The sequence below is a fragment of the Ceratosolen solmsi genome, unplaced genomic scaffold (assembly GCF_000503995.2).
Source record: "Ceratosolen solmsi marchali unplaced genomic scaffold, CerSol_1.0 scaffold2, whole genome shotgun sequence".
NCBI lineage: Eukaryota > Metazoa > Arthropoda > Insecta > Hymenoptera > Agaonidae > Ceratosolen > Ceratosolen solmsi.
The window spans coordinates 6,234,785-6,258,402 of NW_011948422.1; the positions used below are offsets into that span (position 1 = coordinate 6,234,785).

Genomic DNA, 23,618 nt, shown 5'->3' on the forward strand with positions numbered 1-23,618 from the left:
AAAAAAAAAAAAAAAAAAACAAAAAACAAAAAACATAAAATTTATTATTAGGAGATTATATTAGATGAGTAGATTAATATTTAACAAATAGAATTTCATGCTCATTGCTAATGATTTCAATATAATATAAACTAACCTGAAAAGATAGAAAATTTAATAAATAAATGCACGAAAAGATTTAACTTCAGAAAACAATTTATTAAAAATGCTTTGTGTACATTGTGCTATAAGTAGTGGTTAACTGCATTAGTCAAGATTTGTTTTTTCTAAATTTACAAGCATTTGCTTTTAAATAGCTGCACACATTCATGCCTGTGCTGCATAAGTTACATTCGGCCACTTAAAGAAAATAATTTCGATCCAACAATATTATGCAGATAAATACATTTCTCAACGCACTCGAGATTTCTCATTATTACAATAATGTTTATATAAATAAAAATGTATTTTTAAGCCTACATTGGGTTATATGTACACTGATAAAATATAAAATAACGGCATTTTAAACTATGAAATTTTAATTACAAAAAAAAACGTTTTATTTATATGAACTCAGTTATTTATCAATTAAAACGTGTATAAATTAAGTTTACGGTTAAAACTATTGTCACATAAGGAAAACTTATTTGTTTTAGCATAGGCCAAACATAACCTAACTAGAAATAGAAGATTTATATTTACATCACAATACAAGTCGCAGAACAATTACGGACTCAAAACTAATTTCTACTTTTAAATAGCATTTTAATGTTTATAAATGTTGATCGCAATACTACTTGAAAATTTTACTATTCAATTCTCTATTGGTGAATAACGCATGAATTAATGTATGACAAATAAAATCCTAACTACGTGTCTAATCCAACATGTGTTTATTTGTGTGCGTATTTAATTTGTTTCTTTTTTTTAATAAAACGTTATCAGGTATATAAAAACGAAGACTAATTGTATATAATACAAAATACAATACCACATATTAAAAATAAACTATTTTAATATTGTCCATTGTTAATTTATAAAATTTCTAAGTACAAATTTATTATCTAACGTTTGAAGTAATAATAAAAATTGCTATTTTAATTATAATGTAAAAATATATAAATTTGTTAAATAGTATTTATCAAAACAATAAAAGAATAAATTAATTTTAATATGTACAAAATGTATATATACATATCAATTTTTGTATGCCTGACATTTAACATTCTACATCCTCTTCATTACGATTATTTGCATTTTTTTTTCTCTCTTTTTAAATATATTAAGTAATTATTTATTAAAAAGCATATTAATGTGTTCAAAGTAAGAACTTTCAATTAATCAATCCCATAATTTAAACATTTTTAACTATGAAACTTTTAACTATCCGTTAGAAGAATTTATTTTTACCTACAGAGAATGTCATATATGGTGAACTATTAATTTAAATTCTTCATGTTTCTATATGTATCGTTTATTCCATTGCTTTTTATATTTAAAACCAAGTATGCGTGGACGAAGTGCACGTTTACCGAGATATAATGAACATTGATGAAAAGTGTTTCAAATATTTCAAAAAATGAGCAAACGTAATGTCTCAAAGCAGTAAATAAAAAATAATTAAAATAATTGTAAAAATAAGCAATCTCGACATTGCATATTATAGTAAAAATATAACAATTACGCGGCATAAGAATTTAATATTACATATCCGATATGTGCAATTCAGGCTGGAGTATTAATTATATCTTAATTTTAATTCTTACATTTCGGACCATTGAATTATTAATTGTTTACATCTTAATTACAATTTCGCCAAGATTATAAAATTTGCGTTTGCCGTATAATATAGAAACTGAGCATTATTATTTGAATAACGACATAAATGAAGTAGTGATATTAATAAATCGGAGTAAATTGAGATAATAAAGATTATTTGTCAAAGCACCTTGAAACGTTAAACGCAAAAATCCTCAACATCGCAACACCGCGTCGACCGGCTAATCTTCTTTCGAGCCAGATAAGCACTACAAGGCAAAGAGTGTAGCTTTGATACGCTAACACATACTTTCACGACAACTATTAATCGAGAAAAACCTCGGCAATTTTGACAGACCAAGAGCGGGATAAAAACTTGGAAAGCTCCAAAAGCAAATACAAAATTAAATAAAGAAACTTTCACGAACAAAAAGAGGTACGGAAAAGGCTCGCTTCGCGGTTGAGCTACGGGGAACTGCGAGAGCCACGTGAACGGGAAGAGATGAAACACGGGATCGAGGATACAAGCCGTGAGAGAGAAAATGTCAGCGTGGCCTGCTAGCCATGTAAGAAAAATAACGGCCCCTCGAACAACTGGACGTCGCGAGTCTCGCGCTCGCGCGATAATTGACCAGCGGCCCATCGATAATTAGCCGCCCGTCCCGCGGTGAGCCCATTTGCCCATGGCTGAAGTCCGAATGGAGAACGAGTCGACTGCTTTGTTTATGCTCTCGAGCTATGGATAGACGATCGCGGAAGACGAGGATGATAATTGGATATGGTCCATCTGTATGGTTAAGGTACAAGAGTGAAGTATAGCACTGCTTTTGTAAAGCTTCGATCGGGACTCTAGTATCGATGGAAATGCCAAGAACGCACTCGGGGGGGGGGGTGTTTACCACCGTATACAAATTATTGGAAATTTGCTAGATTGTTAGCGAATGCAAGTGGTCAATTGTTTGTCGAGGGACAGTTTTTAGAAAATCAATGATAAGCAATGTTTACAATCCGTTGTTTCTTTCGATCTAGCGAGTATTAAGATTAATAACCGTTCATCGGTCGCTCATCATCGATTATGTATTATTTCTTAATACTCAAGGAAATGCCTACTGTTTCTATTAGTATTGAATTATTGAATAATTTAAGGCTCCGCTGCTGCATAGTTAATGAATAGAATAGGACATGTACGTTGCTGCGTTTGAAATGCAATTTACAGGTGGACTAGATTACATTTACGCTGTAAATTTGTTAAAAGTGCCCGGAGAATTTTAATATAAAATAGGAATATTCGGAATATTTAATATGTCGTGGAGTATGTAGTGTATAACTGATAGAAAGATGAAAATAACAGGTCGATAAGATTTTATGAAATATTTTAAGGAAAATCCGTCGGAGAAAAAGGTCAAGTGATAAAAAGAAAAGTACGTACGTAATTTATAAGAATTACGATTTAGTAAAAGTCACTGTCAAAACTATAAAACATAGATATTGAATTTGCGTAACTTGTGTTTATCATCGTGCTCCTTTCTTATTTTATATAATACGAATGGCCATGACTTCATCAATAGCCGAGCGTTTAGAACACGTTTCACTCATGAACAAAAAAGTTGTCGACACGAAACCCTGTACGTACATTCGCTATTTATCGGCTTCGTTTAAAGCAGCTCGAGGAATGCATAAGGTGAACTACATAGCTTTTTTTCATCCTTTTTTTCCTTTTTTTTCCTTTTTTTTTTTTGTAATTTGTACAATTGATAACTTGGGTTATAAAGTTTCTTGAGTAATATTTTGGCAATGTTTTCCCACTGCTGACTAGTAATTTCATTAATAAATTATTAGCTTTATATTTTTTAAATTTTTTCAATCGATAACTAATTGTAATAAAAATAAATTTGCAGTTTTTCATAATATCTTCGATAAAATATATATATATATATATATATATATATATACATTTATGTATTTAACATATTTGATTTTGTCGGAAAAGTTAAAGAAAATATAAAACTGCTTCAACCTATATGAATTCAAATGAATAATATGATTTGTAAATATTATTATAATTATAGTTTTAAAAGTTTAATTCGATAGAAATTATCAACAAAAAAAATGTACTTTATAAAATTCTTTAAACATCACATGTTATTGTTGAACAAATTAATATATTTTCTAATAATGCTGAGGCTCACTCAATTAATTATCTATAACAAATTATATATTATTCATATATTATTATTATTGCAATGCTCAGAAAGATATCGAGAGAAATATTTTCAAGCATTTATTCTGCAGTAAATATTTTTCTCCTACTTTATCTGAACCGATAAATTGCAAAACCACTGTACGAATGACAGTTGCTTTAAAAGTACAAAGGCATGCAACTGACGGCCTTTTTAATTAAGTATTTACAACCAATACATTGTATTTGCTAAAATTGCCAGGTATACATAATGTATATTATTAAAACCTACGAAACTTTAACTTTCTTACGCACATGTTCGTGAACAATGTCTTTTATTACTTACTGATTAGTTAAAAGCTGTTCACTGTAGTTTCTTTATTTGCGATTATCATTGGAAACATTATTTTATTATATTAAATCATATTGTGCCATAAATACTTTCCTACCGTTAATTATTATGTATCATATCACATAAATGAATCAAAATTTTTGTTTTAGAGATTTGATTCCTTTTATTTGATCATAGATATCAATTGTAAATGATAAAACGAATAATTAAATTATACATTTTTATATACTCGCATTTGTATTACTTAATGTCTACAAGAATGCAGCATAATGAGAGCAAATAAAATTAAGTATTATTAATTACATTAACTTCACACGATAATAAAATGTTGTTTGGAATTTTTACGAGTAGTTTTACTTCACTAGGTTCATAAGTTAAATGAAATATTAACTTCTCAATTTGCAAATCTTAATTATAATAAAGGCGTGTTCGCGTATTTAAATCTCACTTGTTTTAGTATAATCATTAGAATCATTCGCATTTCATTAATATAGGGGCAAGGAATAAAACCTTAATAAAAGACATATAAAAATATTTCAATTTAGTCAATAGAAATAGAAAATGATAAATACAAAGGAAGTGTTTCATAGAACGGGAAAGCGATTTTGCACAGCGTCCTTTCCTTTCACTTCTTACAATATGCCGTAAAGAGTCATACATGAGTCTCTCAAAGATGTTCAATTTTTATTTTACTCTTTTTTTCTGGCTTTATATTGTCTCATATACAGGGTAAGGATAATTACATTGTTTCTCGAATGTAATATTGACGAATCGTCAACGTACGAATTATTCGCCACGCGTTTGAACCAGCGCAAATGGAATTTTAATGAGAAAAAACTTAATGGATAATATACTTTTTGCCTGCTGGAAGACGGCGCAAGTGTTATTGTGTGTAGATTGGCTCCAAATGAGAGACGCGCGTCTAAAGAACTGAATTACATGGCGTTGAATTGGGAGATAAAATTCTAATTTTATTGTTTCTTGAAATTTAATGTGCGGTTCATATGATTTATTTTCGTTTAAGGCAATTCTCAAATTTTTAGTGACTCTAATTCTATTATTATTTTGTAATCACTAAAGAATCATTATTTTTGAACGATATTGTATAATTTAAATTAACCGACATTCGCTTGAATTTATTAACAGCAATTGAAATTTCATCTTACTCCATTGCAACGTTTCATAAAAAAAAAAAAAAAAAAAAAAAAAAAAAAAAAAAAAAAAAAAAATAAATAAATAAATATTTTTTCATACAATTTCAAACTTATTTCTAGAAAAAAAATACAAACATTCCTTTAAAAAAGAGAAAAAGGAAATAAATTCAATTTAAATAATAACGATATACTTGTAATCGCATCTCATTCAATAATTACATTTTTCAAGCCTCGTGCATTTTGTAATATTCGAACTTTTTTAAAGGATAGGGAACATCTTGAATATTTATATAAATTACAAATTGAAAACATACAATTTTGAAATAACATATATGTAATTTAGCATAAGCCATCGTCCGTCTCTTAATACAGAACCGTTGCATTTCGATTCTACACGCACACGTAAATCACATAATGATCTGTTAAATTCCACTTGTTCGCAATGCATATAAAATAATATTCCATAAAATCATTGGGACGTGAGTAGTTTTTCCTTGAAATCATTTTAATCAGTACCGCTCGAAGACACATATGCAATAAATATATAATTCTCGTCAATACGAACAAATGCATTTGCAATTAGCAAAATAGAAATTTATGATCATTTAAAACTGCACGAACTATACTTTTTATTTAAGGATATTTAAAGGAGCTTAAAGGTTTTAAATAAGCACAGCATTCTTTGCAGAGGAAGTAAAGGAATTAGAAGTAATTTAATAATGGCCTTCCAAGCTCGAAAGTAAAATATTATTTCGCAGTAATTAATATTATCAATTAATTGTCCGCTCAAATGAACATAATATTAAACAAAATCATTGATAACCATGTTCTCGAAAAGAAAAAGAAAAAACGAAGAAGAAGAAAAAACGTGACCTATGATTATCTTAAGATGATTTAAAAACAATTCATAAAAACTTGCAATAAACTTGATTCGCGACATATAATAGCCAAAAATAATGCTTTATTTTCATAATGTCAGTCGCATTTTGTCACTGTAGAGTAAAGTAGTATACTAGATGATTAAAAATCACAAGGATACTCAGAAGTTACTGCTTCCGGCGCCTAGAAAGTTGATTTTCCTTCTCGTCACGCTGCCGCTGTCAAGTAGCACTTGAGCTATTATACAGCCAATTTATACCAAAATATACAAGAGTACATAGTCACAAAAATCGCGTTTTATGGCATAATAGAAGACATGTTTACTCGTGTATTTTTTTTTTAAGTTTGTGCGCGAACGTCTTAAGATGAGGTCATAAACATCTCGTTTTACATTATGTCTCTATAATACCAACAAGGTGCAAGTTTTCATGTTCTCACCTTAACAGATATTGCGATCAATGACTTTATATCTTTTTAACATTCTTCATTTTATTTAATAAAGTTCATTTATTTAATAAATGCCTTTAAAGATCTAATATTTTTTTTTCTTCATTGTTCAAAACACATTGTAACGTAACGTTAAAAACAAAATTTTTCATTGAATTGTTCTCAATTAATATATTTAATATACAATAAAAAATTAATAGAGCCTTATAGTTCTACGTTTTACTTACACAATCACATCTAATAAATTTTTATTTAATTCCTAATTCAACAGATTATAATGGGAAAGAACGTTTATTTGATGTTGTTGAAAAAAGTAAGTGCGATATAATAATAATTTATTAGTAAATTAAGATTAATTCTTCGTTTTATAAGATTATGATAAAACGTATGACCGTATCACTGTATGAAACTTACGATTCAATTAATAAATTAGTTAATCAATAATTTGAAGACTTACAATTTAGAAATACATATAATAACTTGTAGATTTACATATGTTACAAATTTAAAAATCACCTCCAAATATAATGAAAATTAAATAAAATAATACGAAGAAAAATACTTTTGAGAATCTGATTAATTAATTTGTATTAGTATGTTTTTAAATTAATATATATTTTAAGACGTTATATTTTTAAAATGTAAAAAATTAAGAATCAGAGTAGAAAGAACAACATGATATAATACTAACTAATAAATTTTGAAATTAAATAATTAGAATTTGTTAAAATTGTTTATTTTGTAATATCATTACAAGTATTGGTCACAATTAAGAATTATTAAGAATGCCAGATCTTTAGATTATCAAACCCATTTTAAAAATTACCAAATAAAATAAACAAGCTCATAAAGTGAATTTTTTTAATGCGTTGAACGTCTAAATAACGTAGAGTTCAAAGGGATTTGCATACGTACATAAATAATTTTCAATCAAGCAACATCATTCACCCGTACATATCTATTAGAAATCTTATTAGGTTGTGATGACGGCAATAGTGATGTACTTAACGAAGAAAAGGCGATTTAAAGAAATTTTTTTAAATACGATTAACTTTTTAATCTATTATTTTTTTAACTAATGTACTATTATAACCGAGCAATCGTTGAAAAAAAAAAAAAATCGCGATAATAAGAAATATTATACAAGTAAAAGAATGTATTTTTCATTATATTACTTAGCAATTACAATACTTCATAATTTGGAAAGTCGATTATGGCCCAACATTATTGCACAGAAGCTCGCATTGCAAAGCTTCGACATAAGTTTTATAATACGAAGCACTAATTTTTATGAAAAATTATTTAAACAACCGCCAAAATTGAAACAATTTCGAAATAACGAGCCGATAGCGCCAGTTGTTTTCCCGGGGACTCGACGCAGAATTCTCCCGACACGTTTTGTAGCCAAATTACACAAATTACGTGAGATAATTTGGCGTCTAAGTACGAGTAAATAGGCCATATGCAATGCAACGATCAGTGGGTCGACTGAGAAACCGGCTCCGTTTTGCCAAGCGAGCATACGCATTTCCAGCTAAGGTTTTGTAATTTCTACGGCCACGGGCCCCGTTGTTTCCTCTTTGCCCGGGTACGACAATGTTTTTGCCACGCGATTCTCTCCAATTATAATACACATTGATGGCTTTACAGAAGATTGGGGCTCCATATCGAATGCCCCAATGTCCGATGAAATAAAAATATGTGACATCTCTAAGCGCGTTTATATCTCTAAGCTCTTGTTTAATCGTGCTGCAAAACTTTTGCAATTTATAATTTGTAAGCTACAGAGGCGTTTTACTGTTGTGTCGATAATTATCGAAAACTTTCTGCATATTGAGATAGTATATGAAAGTGTATTTAATGAGAAAAATAGAAGTCTCGTGTAAATACGTTGAGTCACTTTTATATACAAAAACAAATATCGCTCCTTCGTGTTTTGTTACATCGTGTGTACAAATAATTTCATCAAATGTCAATTATCACGCTTGCATCACATGTCTTTTTTTTTTTTTTTTTTTTTTTTAAATCTTTTTTACGACACTCATAAATTATTCATAATTATTTTTTCCTTCGTTATTATAAGATGCTACATGAGTGAACTTATCAAGAGAAGTTGACAATGAATCATAAAATGTAGAAAGAATATATTTTGTGTGATACTTCCCTTAGTATTAAAATAATTTATTTATTATTCATAGAGTAACTTTTGTAATTTCTAAAGTCTTTGGAAATTTCTTATGTCTCTACTACATTGTTATGTTGCCATAAAGTATTATATACCAGATAACGTACGGGAATGAAATATTATACTCTCGTACTAATGTAGTAAAAACATGTGCGACTATCTCATTTTATATTCCTCATAACAACATTTTTAATAATTTGTAAAAAATTAATTAATTAAAGGAATCTTCTAATAGATTCTATAAATTTCATTTCGATCATTATAAATGTATTTGACATTTTGTAAAACAATTGGAGCTTTCGTAATTCTGAATGTGACGTAACATTTCAATTATAATGTTTAATTAAATATCCTTTAATCTTTAATATTATTAGTAATATAAATCGTGTAATCTCTTACGAATCTTCTTCTAATTAATTTATCGTTTATTAACGTAGTATAAGGGACTATATCTTTGATAACGTTGTATTCATCCTCATATTTATTATTAAATGAGATTTTTACTTTCTTTATTTACAGCAATGTTTTAACTTCTAATTATTTTGTAAAAATGCACGTCATTAGCTATTCAAATAATTTTAAGTAGCTGTAAAAAAAAAAGCCTATAGCATTCGTATTTTATGTGCACTAATTAAATAAAAAAAAAAGATAATTATATTTTATTTAGTGCATATTTCAGATTCATATTTATATTATCAAATTACGCTACATTGTATGGAATATATTACTATAATTACTATAATGTATATTAAAAAAAAATGCAATATAAAAGAATTATATGTGATTGGATTAGTGAATTAATGATTTATTGTACGAAATATACAAACATAAACAATAATAACGTCGAAATTTAATTACCATTGCTTGAAGTCGATTGACTTTACTTTTAATTAATATCACCTTTATTATTGCTCATATTGAATTAATCGGCAATAATGTTTGAATTTGTATATCGGTCACAATTAATATTAAAAAAGTAACTGACAACTCGTTTGTATTATAACATTCAATTGTGAAACGTAATAATGAAACAAAACGACCAAAGCAATTGCATTGACACACAATCAGAAAGTATTTATTAATTAATCTAATTTCTCTATTCATACAGGCCTTAATGAGACTGTTAAGATGATCCAGGCAATGGGTGGCACGTGTTACGGTTATGTTTGCGATCTGTGTAATCGAGAAGATGTGTATAAGCAAGCATCACGCTTAACAAAAGAAGTTGGACGAGTAAGTTCTCTCTCATGTTAATTGAATCTCACTATAGATATCTGTATAACATAATTTGTGGAATTAGTAGAAATTTATATGTATAAGATAAGAAAGCTTTAATAGCAATCCATTAATAAGAATTTGTGTGTATCATTTATAGGTGAGAGAGTTTGCAATTATTTCAATGAAACAAATGTTTAAAATGAGAATATTTGTGCACGAAGCGTAAATGATATTTTTCAAGTAGACCAAAATTAATATATTTGATAACAGTTTATCGTAATTACAAAATTTATAAATACTAAAATATCTTATTTACAGTGTGTTACAAAAAAATAAATAAATAAATAAATAAAAAACAAAAAACAAAAAAAAAACAAAAAAAAGACGTAAATTCTCAATATAAATTGAAATATATAGAAAATGATTGTATGCACTTTAATTCTAAAAAAAAAAAAAAAAAAAAAAAAAAAAAAAAATACATAAATAAATAAATAAAATGAATTTTATCCATGGAAATTACATTTATTTTGCTGATCAACTCTTGCTCTTTAAATGCATTATATCGTATTGTGTACTGAAGATATTTACGAAGTAAACTATAATGATTACACTTTATTTGAAAAATAATGAAAGAATACTAATAATACGGTCTCATAAAAAATTTTTTAATTTAAAAACAGTGATCGCATTGAATCACGATAGCCCTGAATTATATTTTGCATGTTAAGATATAGCAATTCTGATAAGTGCGCATACAAAAATTGCTATTTGATTAATAACGAAAAGAAATCGCACTCTTTATTTATCTTGAATATTTTCATTACATACATACTATTTTCAACCACATACATTACCTACAAAAGCAATTACTTCGTCAATAATTTCGTAAGTAGAAACGAAGAAATTGCGTATTATCGGGGAGTGCATTTTATTATTATTAGCCCTGAACTACTTAGCAATCAAATGACAAGTAATTGACCATAATGAATAGAAAAGTTATCTAATTGCACATATAAGTCAAATACAATCGTGTTTCATCCGGTTATAATAAACGACCTATAATACAACGACTTGCGAATTTTCAATAGCGCGCTAATAAGATATGAAAGTGAATTTCACAGAAATCACAGACTTCTAACCAGCGATTTTTCATGCCTTTAAATTTAATCTTTAATAGCGACTGGTAAAATAAAATGCCAGAGATAAAATCGTAGCCAGTCCGATAACATTTTATAGGAATAATTTAATTATGCATTTGGCAGAAAGAAGCTGACGGGATAGTGACAATTCGCACTCGCGTAACGACTAAATGAGTTAATTGATATGTTAATGTTGGAGAGAAGCAAAGCTTAAATATTTAGTCGCCCGACGAATTCAAACGTTGCACAAAGCGACATAACTATCTCATAACTGTTCGCTCGAGGCGTACCGAGGCTTTACTCGTTTTATAAATACCCGAAGAAGCGACCAGTGTTCCCTACGTTATGAATTTATCGTCAGCCCCTGTGTTTACGAGTCGACATTTATAGCCTCTATTAATAAGTAAATACGTTGCAACACGTATTTGAGAAATCAATGTCTCTTTAAAAAAGAAAAAAAAAAAAGTCGCAAAGGATTCCTTTAAAGAGTTGAGGTGATTGGGAGGGGAGGGGACATTACGGTCCCCGTTACGAAAGTCAGTAGAGTTGCGCCAGCGGGTTGCGGCCACCACGTACCGACCTGGTTTCTCGTCACCCGATGATCCATTGGATACTGAAGTCGCTATTTCATTGGCAATATCTCACCTCTAGACGCGTGTTCGCCAATTTTAGTCGCGGATCATTGGACTTTTAGAGTGGGCGTGGGTGGGAAAATCTTACAAAGCGACTCAGGAAATGGTCGAATTGTATTGTTTTTGCATGAAACTTGTCGGATATATTATGCTCCAATGTCGAGCGTAACAACCGCTTACATATGTGATCAATAGTTGTAAAATTCTTACACCTTGCAACAGAAGCGGATAAATAATAGGTTTCTATATATAAGACTGTAAAAAGTTTACTCAATCCGAGTATTAACCAGCAGCTTAGCCAATATTTTTCAAAGACATGCCGCTCTGTACTCGTTCCAGCACCAATGCATGAATTTCGAAAATTCACAAGGTGCGGCACTCATGCAATACGTATGAAATTTATCGATTTACAATACGTTCATTTGAATGTATTTACCACTTTTGTCCATCTTTAGTATATCTTACACATATATTTCAATTCAAATCTTAATGATGCATAATCTATAATCGCTTTCTGTCTATTATCTGAATAAATCTATAACAATGCTCATCAACAATTTATTTAGATAACATATAATACAATATATAGTTTCTTTTAATGAAAAATGTCATAGAATTAACAGTTATATATACATATATATATATAAGACCTTTTTATAATAATGCAAACAAGAAAATAATCTAAAATACAAATTTTAATGCCTAATATTTATTTGTACATCTTTTTTTATTACAGGTATCCATCCTCGTTAATAACGCTGGTGTCGTTACAGGTAGGAAGTTTCTTGACTCAACAGATCAGATGATCATTCGGACGATGGACGTTAATATAATGAGCCATTTTTGGGTACGCAAAGATATAAGTTATCTAATTTTATAATTTATGAAATGAAATTTCAATGAGGTTTAATTGCCAGTATTATATTATCAAAATTTATTAAAACATCTTCATAAAAATTTTGAGTGTGAAAATATTAGCGATTTTACATAACTAGTTTCTATATAATAACATTCCTGTACATTCTAAGTTTCTATACATATTATAATCTATAATTATTATTATTATTATTATTATTGTTATTGTTATTGTTATTGTTATCAAATATTATACTACTACAGTTTCAAAGATTTCAATTATTTTAGTGTTATTGTTATTATTATTGTTATTGTTATCAAATATTATACTACTACAGTTTCAAAGATTTCAATTATTTTATTTAATCGTTGAAAATAAAGTATGATGAGAAATTATATAGATTTTGTCAACAATATGCGCATAAAGATATATAATGATTACGATCTAATCATATTTATTAATTATTTTATACCGAAATAACTATTGAGTTTCTTTTCATTTATTGTAGGTTGCAAAGACCAATAAATATTTTCATTTATTATATTAGTATAACATTCGAATTTCAGCTTAAAGCCGAAATTGGCATAAATGATAAAAATAGGTATCTGCAAGTAGATTGTCAATTGCCAAAGCATTAATTAGTAATCGAGCGAATTTTGTTTATTTGTGGGAAATACTTAGCATTTAATCATTCGTTTGCAATAAATAAGGCTATTAAAATAATTTGTCTATAAACAAGAGCATTCGTAAAGGTAATATATGTGCATGTAAATTAGCAATGCTATAATGAAAATGAAGGTTCTCGCTTCCTTTCTCCAGTAATTCAAGGACCCCATGATTTCTGACCAATTGGACTCAAATGGGATTTCAATGTTGACGTTGTTGAGGTATCGTAATTACGATAACCGGTCGACTCGTAATTACTATTCTCTCTCTCATTCGCTCTCTCTCTCTCTCTCTCTCTCTCTCTCTCTCTCTCTCTCTCTCTCTCTATTTCCCCTCGTTTAGACAGCAGCACATGTTTGCCGTTGTTTTAACCATTTCTGGATATACAGGTGCCGAGAAGATAACGAGCTGTTCTAGTCTTCCGTTGTCTGAGATGTTATCCTCGTGACTATCCTCGTGGCTACAAATGGCACTGTGCAACGGCCTTATCCAATACTGTATTGCCTAAAATGGACGGAGACAAACGCCGACTTATGAGAATACAGACACTAATTCATCGTAATCGCCCTGATATATCGATAAAATTCGTATCAATGAGAAAATGACATTGCAATCTTCTTTGCAATAATATCCATTAATATAAGCATCGAAATATTACACGCCCAGTATTAATGTCCTTAAATTTATTTTCATTGCAAGATGAACCTTCATCATACATTCCATATACATACAAAGCCAATGTATAAAATTTTGAATAATCTCGGCAGAAAATGACTTCATCGAGTGCGTACGGATATGACAGGGCATGTGCTATAGTAGAATCTCAAATAGAAACTTATAGATCTTTCACTAATTAAATTGCATTTCAAAGTATTTCCGTCAATTTGTCTGGATATTAACCCCCTTTCTTCGTGTATCGCTCTTATTTTCTAGTCTCTCGTTACCTTTTTCATAATGGCCAGAACATCGACTATCTCTACATCGACTTACGATCGAGCACATACACATGTATCCAAGTTTCGTCACGCATTCGCACAGGAATTAACTCCGCCTACGTTCTGTAAAAACATTTGAACTTGATAGATACGCAACTTACTCAAACGCAAGGAGCCTCAGAGAAAATAAATTTAATCTATACATAATTACTATCTAGATAAATAAATTAGCATGTATTATAATAAATAATACATATATAAGTAATAAGTAGTTGTTCGTGTGCTTGAATACATTGGGGGGTTATTTGGAATTGCATCATTCACTTCGGCACATTCCAACATTCCCAATGAATTAATAACCAGCTAAAATACTATCCTTTGCACACACGATGAGCAAACATAAATCGCAAGCTCGATAAAGTGAAAGATGTATATGCACTTATATAAGTTATTCAGGCTTCTTTATCTTTGTGATTGCCGGTATAAACAATTTTACAAATAATTCGTTCTGTCCCTTCGCCAATTCGAAGTCATGTATTAGAAGTTGGGACTCCCCGCCACTGGTTTCAATATCATGTTGAATAACTTTACCGGGGATAGGATAACTCCGGAGGAACACCTGCAGGACTTCGTTGTCCGTTTTCGCAGGCTGTTGATACGGTATTAGACGCCACTGAGTAATTATCAAGCGCAAGTTGGCTGATCGCCAGTGACTTAATAGCGGATGAATAGTTTCAGCTGGGAAGGAATTTATTACACGACTTTGCAACTAACTGCATAATCGATGTATTTAATTGTGATTTCAAAATCGCGGAGAAAATAGTGAAAATACTGATTCATAATCGAATACTTGTGTTGATAGAGAATGTCATTGAAAGAATGAATGGAAAATCGAATTTTGTTGTCAAAAATTGGTGTATCGATACACATTTGTCTAGCAACCGATATTGTGAAAACTTTCAAATTAAAAAATTGATCACTATGTTCCTTTAATTAAACATCTCTCCCTCTCTGTCCCTCTCTCTTTCTCTTTTTCTCCCTCTCTCCCTCTCTCTCTCTCTCTCTCTCTCTCTCTCTCTCTCTCTATCTCTCTCTCTTTATATTTATTTATAACAATTAAAAAGAAAAAAAGTAATTTTCATTCATGTATCTGTCAAATAAGCAATTCAAATTATACGGAGATTTTTTAAATGCAATATACAATTATTTAAGAATTGTGTAAAGTCATTCTAAAATTATGCACAAATAAATATCGTATATCCATAAGAAGAACGATAAAATTTATTATTTAAATAACATATTTAACATATATGGTTTTAATTTTTGTAGTTTAAATCAAATACACTCAAGCACAATTAATTTTATATATGCGACTGTCTTATGACATATAAAAAACAGTATTTCGTCTTAAAAGCGGAAACTAGTAATTCGCATTTTAAACACGTACAGTTTCAATTTTTCGTATAGTTATTGTCGACTCGTGTTTTACGTAAATTTTGTTTGTGAAATTTAATGATACGCTCATAGACTTACAGAAATCGTTGAGTGGTTCTGAGAAATACGATTTTACTAGACAAAATGTAATTCGCTCGTTTTCTACCTACTCAAAATTAAATCCAAAACATAAATAATACCCGTTCTTTAATTATAATTGTTTTTATACATTCCTGATGTTTCTTCTTTTATTGTAACATTAAAATTTCGTTGTTGATTTAAGGCTTTTAATTCTTTATTATAACTAATTAGCTTATACAAAGCTCATATACAAAGCTCCATTCTTAAATTTTCAGTTAAATATAAAAATAAAAATATAGTCAAATCTTTTAATTCTTAATGTTATTTATTTAATTTTAATAATAATATAATAGAATCGATGTACAGGTATGCCATATATTGCCACATTATTATTAGATAAACACAAAAACATGTTCAAGCATTATTGCCTGAAATATTCAAATATACGATAATAAACGCATAACGTTCAAATATTATAAGCGTGAAGAATTTGGAATTTGTAAATGTTAAGTGAAATTAAACTAATTATAAAATAAATTTACATATAATTAAGCAGTGTATGAATATACAAGGATATTATAAATTAAATTATAAAAATTATGAATAAAATTATTATCATTGTGTAAAATATAGAATTCGTATTTTCTTGCAGAAAACTAATGATAATAGTAATATTATTTTGTATATTAATATTAAAGTTAAAGACAATTATACTTATATTTTCAGTTAATAATTTATTAATTTACACAGAATCGAAAATAATTAATTTTCTTTTAGGATAGTAAAGGACAGCATAAAGGATAGTATAAAAATATAGAAATTGAAATTTTATAAAGTCAAAGATCGAATTTTTAAAATCGAAAAATTAAATCACACGATTACATAAATTTTTTATTAGTGAAAAGTTATTTCAGTCGTGGGCGTATTTATTATAAAATTTAAAAATTTCGACAAAATTATGCATACATTTTATATTACTATACAAAATTATCCTAGAGTGCATTCCATTATATGGAGAATTTAACTGTCGTTATTACGAGCTTAGTATTATTAAATATGACTTTCTTTAAAATTGGAGCAAAAGTGTTACAGTAGTAATAAGAAGTATGACAAGCAAAACCTCAATGCGCGACCTAAATAAAAATAAGCAGCAGATCTACGACGTACAAGTAGCAAAATATTGTAAAAAAGAATGGACAAATGGCAGGAAGAGAAAAACAGTATCAGAATATTTTCTCTTAATTTGAGACAGAATGAAAGACATTTGTTCAGTTCGACATTTGATTGTACAGGTAGATGAGAGGGAGAGAGAGAGAGAGAGAGAGAGAGAGAGAGAGAGAGAGAGATTGGTACTCCAATCTTGCGTACCTGTAAATAAAAGTTACAGCTATGATCCTTAACACACTTCATCGCAGTCTGTAAAAGGCTAATGACAGCACCGTGTCTCGCTTGCATTGCAGACGGTGAAGGCTTTCCTGCCGGCAATGCTTAAGGAGAACAAAGGTCACATCGTGAGCATAGCCAGCCTCGCGGGCCACGTTGGCTGCACCAAGCTCGTTGACTACACAGCTTCGAAATTCGCGGCCGTTGGCTTCGATGAGGCCCTACGTGCCGAGCTCGAGGTACGTTACAATTAATACATTTTACGAACGTTGTCTGCGGCACGGATTTTTATCAATCGATCGTCTTAGCTCGCTTCCTTCCGTTACAAACAATACACATTATCCAATATTTACGTACAGTGTTTGGATTATTCGTAATTTTCATTTATTTTGTGCAATAGGCGGATGCGTAATGAGACAACTTGTCTATTACATTTTTACTCCCCCATCTGAATTCTTGTATTTATTGAGTTTCCAAAAATTTAGAATTTAAAATCCACTTTTCAAAAATTGAGAATTTCATTAATAGATGGCGATCGGCAAAAATAATTTTTCAATAGCGCATAATTACGTATAACTGTATACAAAAGTAATAACTATCCCGTCGTTTTTTGCTTTATTTATTAAATATATCCGAATGAAATATATTAAAATTTTTGTTTCTGGAAGTTATTATAATTAACGATATGTGAAATACTTTTGGTTTTAATTACCATAAGAATTAATAGCAAATGTCATCGGGTTAGAAATTTAATCTATTTGTACAACTAAATACGATTTAAATATGCTAAACGGTACAATAACAGTATAATGGTATTATCGAATCATACTCTATGACTTGTATAATTAAAAAAGTTTCAAGCAAGTTACAAGCTAAACCGATGTGTATAAACAAATTATATAATATCATTTATTAATACAAGTAAAAGAAGATTTATGGTATCGTTTACGATAAATTTGTTCACAACAAATTAATGTTCTAATGGTAATATAAATCTAACGATAAACCTATGTCACTAAAATATTGAAGATATTCATTGTGCTTGATCGTCAAAAATTTCACAGACAAATTCGGAAAATAAAAGTGTCGAATGAGTTTTTACTTCGATCGTGAAAATGACGTTAGTATGTAAATTTTATGATCCAAATGAATTTTAGCCCTATTTTCATGCATTTCATGCTATATTCATTGCATCCACATACCAATTTCTTGATAATTTTTTAATTAGACAAAATTCATGCCTACCTCCATCCTGTTGGCTATATTTTTTTCATATTTCTTACAAATTGTTCTACCTTGCTCTGTTTTACAGTTAAAACTGAAATTTAATTAAAAAAATTTTCCATTCCGAACAACAATAATGAAATTTGATTTTACTTTCCACGTAGACATAAAGTTTATATCGACAAAAAAGTTAAAATAGAAAATTAATGAGCAGTTAAAACAATTAAATTGTCTGAGAAGCAATATAAATCGAAGTTGTTCTTTAAGAAAAAGAATATGTTAAATTACGATTAACATTGCCGTGAATGAAATTGGAATTTTTATTACTAGTAATTGTCAAAATAAAAACGAATTAAACAAACACATACTCTAAAGCAGATTAAGATTTAAATGAAAAATACACGCTCAACCTGAGAAAGACTCGATTTCTCCGATAAGATAATTTAAAATATCAGTTTTTACAGGACAACAAGCAGGCCAATTATACAAATTGAACCTGAAATATTGCGTCTTTAGCTTAACTGGTTAGTTCAATTATTTTCTTAATAATTAAATAATATGTTCGCTTGAATTATTACAGCTAATATTGTTCTTTGCATTATTTATGAATTCATCTTGTCAACTTATCAATATTGAAATAAGAAATCAACGATTTATAACTCATCGCGCGATTATAAATTATACAGAATAATTTTAATAAAAGAATTTCCACAAAAATGCAAATATATTGCAACACGCGCGAGCTCCTCCTCTCCTTCGGTAGGACTTTCACATGCAGATCACGATAAATAATTCTTTAAGATCATAATTTCGATAACTTGCATAAACTACATGGAATATCTCTCAAAGTTTATATCACGGTTATTTACTTTTTTTCACACTTGATAATATCAGCTTAATTTAATATCTTATATAATGCTCTATTTTTTGACATAAATCCTTATACTCTTAATTTTGGTACGCAATTATTTAATTAAACAATTACCTCTCACAATATATGGCTATATATTTAGAAACTTAAACATACGAATAATTCATGTTGATTTATATAATTACAATCGTTAGGTATGAATTAGAAAACATTTTTTAGGTAAAATTTTTAATATTTTCAAATGCCATTTTAGTAATTTTAATAATAAATAATATTTATAATCAATTGCAATGCACAAAAACCAAGAGACTAAATGAATATTTAACGTTTTTCTTATTTCATCAAACTTAATCTATTACACTTTTGGCATTTTAATAGGATTTTTCCATACGAAGACATTATCATTTATAAATTCTTTTATTTGTTTGTTTTGTTTATTATGAACCCAAGCTTATCTTTTCGATTAATGTATTAATACTTTCGATTCGGTAAATTTTTCAACTTTTCCAATCGTAATTTAATAATAAAATATACGTAAATCGATGTACATCATTTTATAATTGAAACGTTGTTATACATAGTTTTATTATCCTTAAAATTAACTTCGTATAACTAACGCTCATAGTAAAATCATAATAATAATAAATAAGCAATAATCGATCAAGATTCAAACAATACACAAGAATTTAAGAAATTTATGTTTTTTTTTTTTTTAGTTAAGGTAAATTATTGAAAATCATCGGTCCAAGTTTAATTGTCTTTGAAAATGTAACATTTCTTAAAAAATATATTACATCTACACTGCATTATAGCCTTAAGATTATTCTATCTATCTTAAGACGAATCTATCGATATATCTTTAGAAATTTATACATATTGACAATGGAAATTACTTTCTCTCTGATTATTATACGAACAAGCCATATACCATATACCATGGCGCAAATAATGTATTGTATATTCTTAGATGCCTCGTAATGTAAAGTCTGGCTTTCTTAAATATCGACAGCTTATCCTGAAATTACTTAAATTGTAGCCATCTTACATAATAATAACTCCTTTATAATTGTATTGTGTAAAAACTTCACGAGTATTGAGAGAAACAAATAATTTTCTAAGAGCATTGAACTGCTATTATTTTCAATATGAAATAGGCTTCCTTGGACTTGAAATTCATATACTGTAATTGATAATGATAATGATTAATTTGTAATCAATGAATCGATTGAAATATTAATTAAATGAAAAAAATTTTAAATATACAAATATTAATTAGAGGCAAGTGCACATAAATATACTGCAACTTTACGATATTTTCAAGGTCAATATCTACGTGCTGGATAATTTAGATGGTGCAATGCATTTTATACATTTTTCAATTCAAAATACATGAGAAGAAATTATTGCAGCGACTAATGCATCTCTGTAATAACCGAGATTTTTTTCTAACAGGCCGAAGGATCCGACATCAAAACGACTGTGATATGTCCATATTTCATTCGCAGCACAGGCATGTTCGATGATGTGATGTCGAGGTTAGTGTCCGACTTGTGTGATACATTGCTCACTCGTCATACATGTGTGAGAAAACATAATTCAACTCCTATCTAAATTCTATCTTAATATGATACTTGCTATTCCCTCGAAACTTAGTGATTTAAATGAAAGATATAAAAGTTTAAATGATTATATACTTGGTATTAGCTAGAAAAATTTGATGAATTTTATTTTCAATTTCAATGCAGCATGTACTATTTGGGCTGTGCATTTGCCATATATTAAAAAAATAAAAAATAAAAAAAAAAACATTTCCTTTTACAATCAATTGAATTATTTTTAGGTTTATTCCAACTTTGAGTCCAGATGAAGTTGCTGATAGAGTCATTACTGCAATGCGGTGTAACGAGCGTTTTGCCATTATTCCGAGTTATTTGCAAGTGTTATTAGCGGCCAAATGGTAAATTGACATATAAACTATTATTTTCTGTATTGCATAAAAATACGTATGCTTTGTAGTAAAAAAAAAAGGAAAAAAAAAAAAAAAAAAAAAAAAAAAGGGGGGAAAAAAGAAAAGAGAAAAAAAATTAATAACAAAATCATTTTTTATAAAAATCAACGTCGCATTAGCACCTCTAATATTAAAAATGTCCAAAAATTGTACGTGAAAATATGAGGTTAAGTAAATTGCGATTTATTCTTTTACTTTAAAACCTACCTTTCTGATTCATAAATTTAAAAATAGTACAAGAAACACGTTAGAGCTTTTACTTTAGCTTAAACAACGGATAAAGCAATTAACCATCAATTAACACATTTTAACGACGATTTTTTATTTAACAAACGCATCTTGATTGCTTAATAATCGATACGTTAATTAGCACCGACTTCTTAATTAATAAATGAATTCACCAAACTTAATATTCCCTTGCCAAATGATATCAATGTTCGAATTAGCATTGTAAGATCAGAACCACTTCATTCGAATTACAGCTACAATGCAGCAATGTGAATAGCCTAAAGCCCAGCATTATAACAATTAATAATTAATGAGAATCTAATAGAAGGGTATTGATGATTCGCAGGATGTTCCCGTGGAAGTGCTCGACCATGCTGCTACGTGGGCTCGTGCACGACGCCTCGCCAAAGATCAACCCGGATTTCTCCAAGATAAAGCAAACGACAATCGTCAATGGCCTCAAGCAAATTCCGTGCGAAGAATCGACGAAAGAACCAAGCAATGGTTCGGTTCTACACCAACAACTCACCAGGCGCATATCCAGTTCCGAAAGGAAGCCATGATTTCATGTACAAAGGCAGGCAAAAGCTCGATGCTCCAACTTCCCCAAGGGCTTCCTTTATCAATGGAGAGCTTTTATTATAATACTTCAATAGAGGCAGCGTGCGGGTGTTGACGGAATCGTTTTATTTTTTATAGTTGATCTAGTGAGTTGTTTAAATTATGGAAATGATGATACTGTTGTTTAATCGAATAGAAGATCACCCTAACGTCGGTATCGAATCGTTTCTTTAGCGTAAAATGCAATATATAGATAAATTGCGTTTGAAACGACGTATATAAAAGTTTAAGTTATAGAGAATCATGAGTATACAAGCATGAATAGTTTCATTCTAATAAATGCATCCTGAACTTTCATCTTAAGATGACATCAAAATTACGATAAGAAAAGTCAATTTGAAATTTGAAAATTCAATTTGAAATATAAAGCTTTATGAAAGCCCATACTTGGTTTTGCATTAGTCATCCAAAAAAAAAAAAAAAAAAAAAAAAAAAAAACTTTATATTTATGTATAAAGATAAATAAACTGTGAGAAAAGCATGAATTTGAATAGTAGTAAATAAGCTTTTTTTATAATAAGAAATCTATTTTTATATGTACAAATTGTGCAATTTTTGATCGATATTTAAGTAAAATCATAAAACAATATAGAAACAAGAAAGAAAACTGTAAATAATATGTATGTGCGTATATATATATATATATATATATATATATATATATATATATATATATACTATTTTCGTATACGCACATAAACCAATCGAGTAAATGTCTAATTTTTATGATCCATTGTATAATCCGATAAAATAAATCGTGGTAAGATAAGCCTCGTTTTACTCCAATAATATCCTTCCATTACTATCGCACCCGTAAATCTTTGTATTGGGATCTATTGAATATTTACATACTATTATATGCATCGAAAGTCTTCCGTACTACGTTTATTAAATATGAACTTTTAAAAATAGAAACATACTTAATTAGATTACTGTATTAAAACCATAGGATGTATTAATAACGTGCAAAGTTCATGTCTATACTGGCTATTTAAGTAGAAATTTTTTTTATTTAAAATCCACTGATATATTATTTAAAAACGATTAAGTCGTTTTCGGTCCAAAGTGCCATGGCCTTGCCAAGCATATACATTAAAGTCGCTGGACGACGAAGTGCACGAACACATCGACGAATAAATTAAATTTACCTATATAAATGTATACTTTATAAAGATTCGACGATTTTTTTAACTAAAAAATATTTTTCAGTTGCGAACAAATTTATGTAGGATTATAGTTTTTAAGGGTATTAAGTTATTAAACTTTTAGCTTGAGCGTTAACATATCGAAAATTAGATGGTAATAAACGAAATGTTATATGATAAATAATTTAAGCACAAAAAATTATAGAAAATAATTTTAATAACTCTTCGGCTTCTGTTAATACAA

At 28.9% G+C, this 23,618-nt stretch overlaps 1 protein-coding gene across 1 annotated transcript in view; it reads left to right on the plus strand.

The window, feature by feature from the left end:
- The window catches only part of LOC105361918 (short-chain dehydrogenase/reductase family 16C member 6), a 22,867-nt gene extending 653 nt beyond the window's left edge, over positions 1 to 22,214 (plus strand). Inside the window, exons 2-7 of the mRNA XM_011499227.1 lie at positions 10,042 to 10,166; positions 12,659 to 12,769; positions 17,355 to 17,516; positions 20,825 to 20,907; positions 21,213 to 21,329; positions 21,955 to 22,214. Coding sequence (XP_011497529.1) covers positions 10,042 to 10,166; positions 12,659 to 12,769; positions 17,355 to 17,516; positions 20,825 to 20,907; positions 21,213 to 21,329; positions 21,955 to 22,171 — 815 coding nt within the window. The 3' untranslated portion in view covers positions 22,172 to 22,214. The remainder of the gene's footprint in view (positions 1 to 10,041; positions 10,167 to 12,658; positions 12,770 to 17,354; positions 17,517 to 20,824; positions 20,908 to 21,212; positions 21,330 to 21,954) is intronic.
- The last annotated feature ends 1,404 nt before the right edge of the window (positions 22,215 to 23,618 follow it).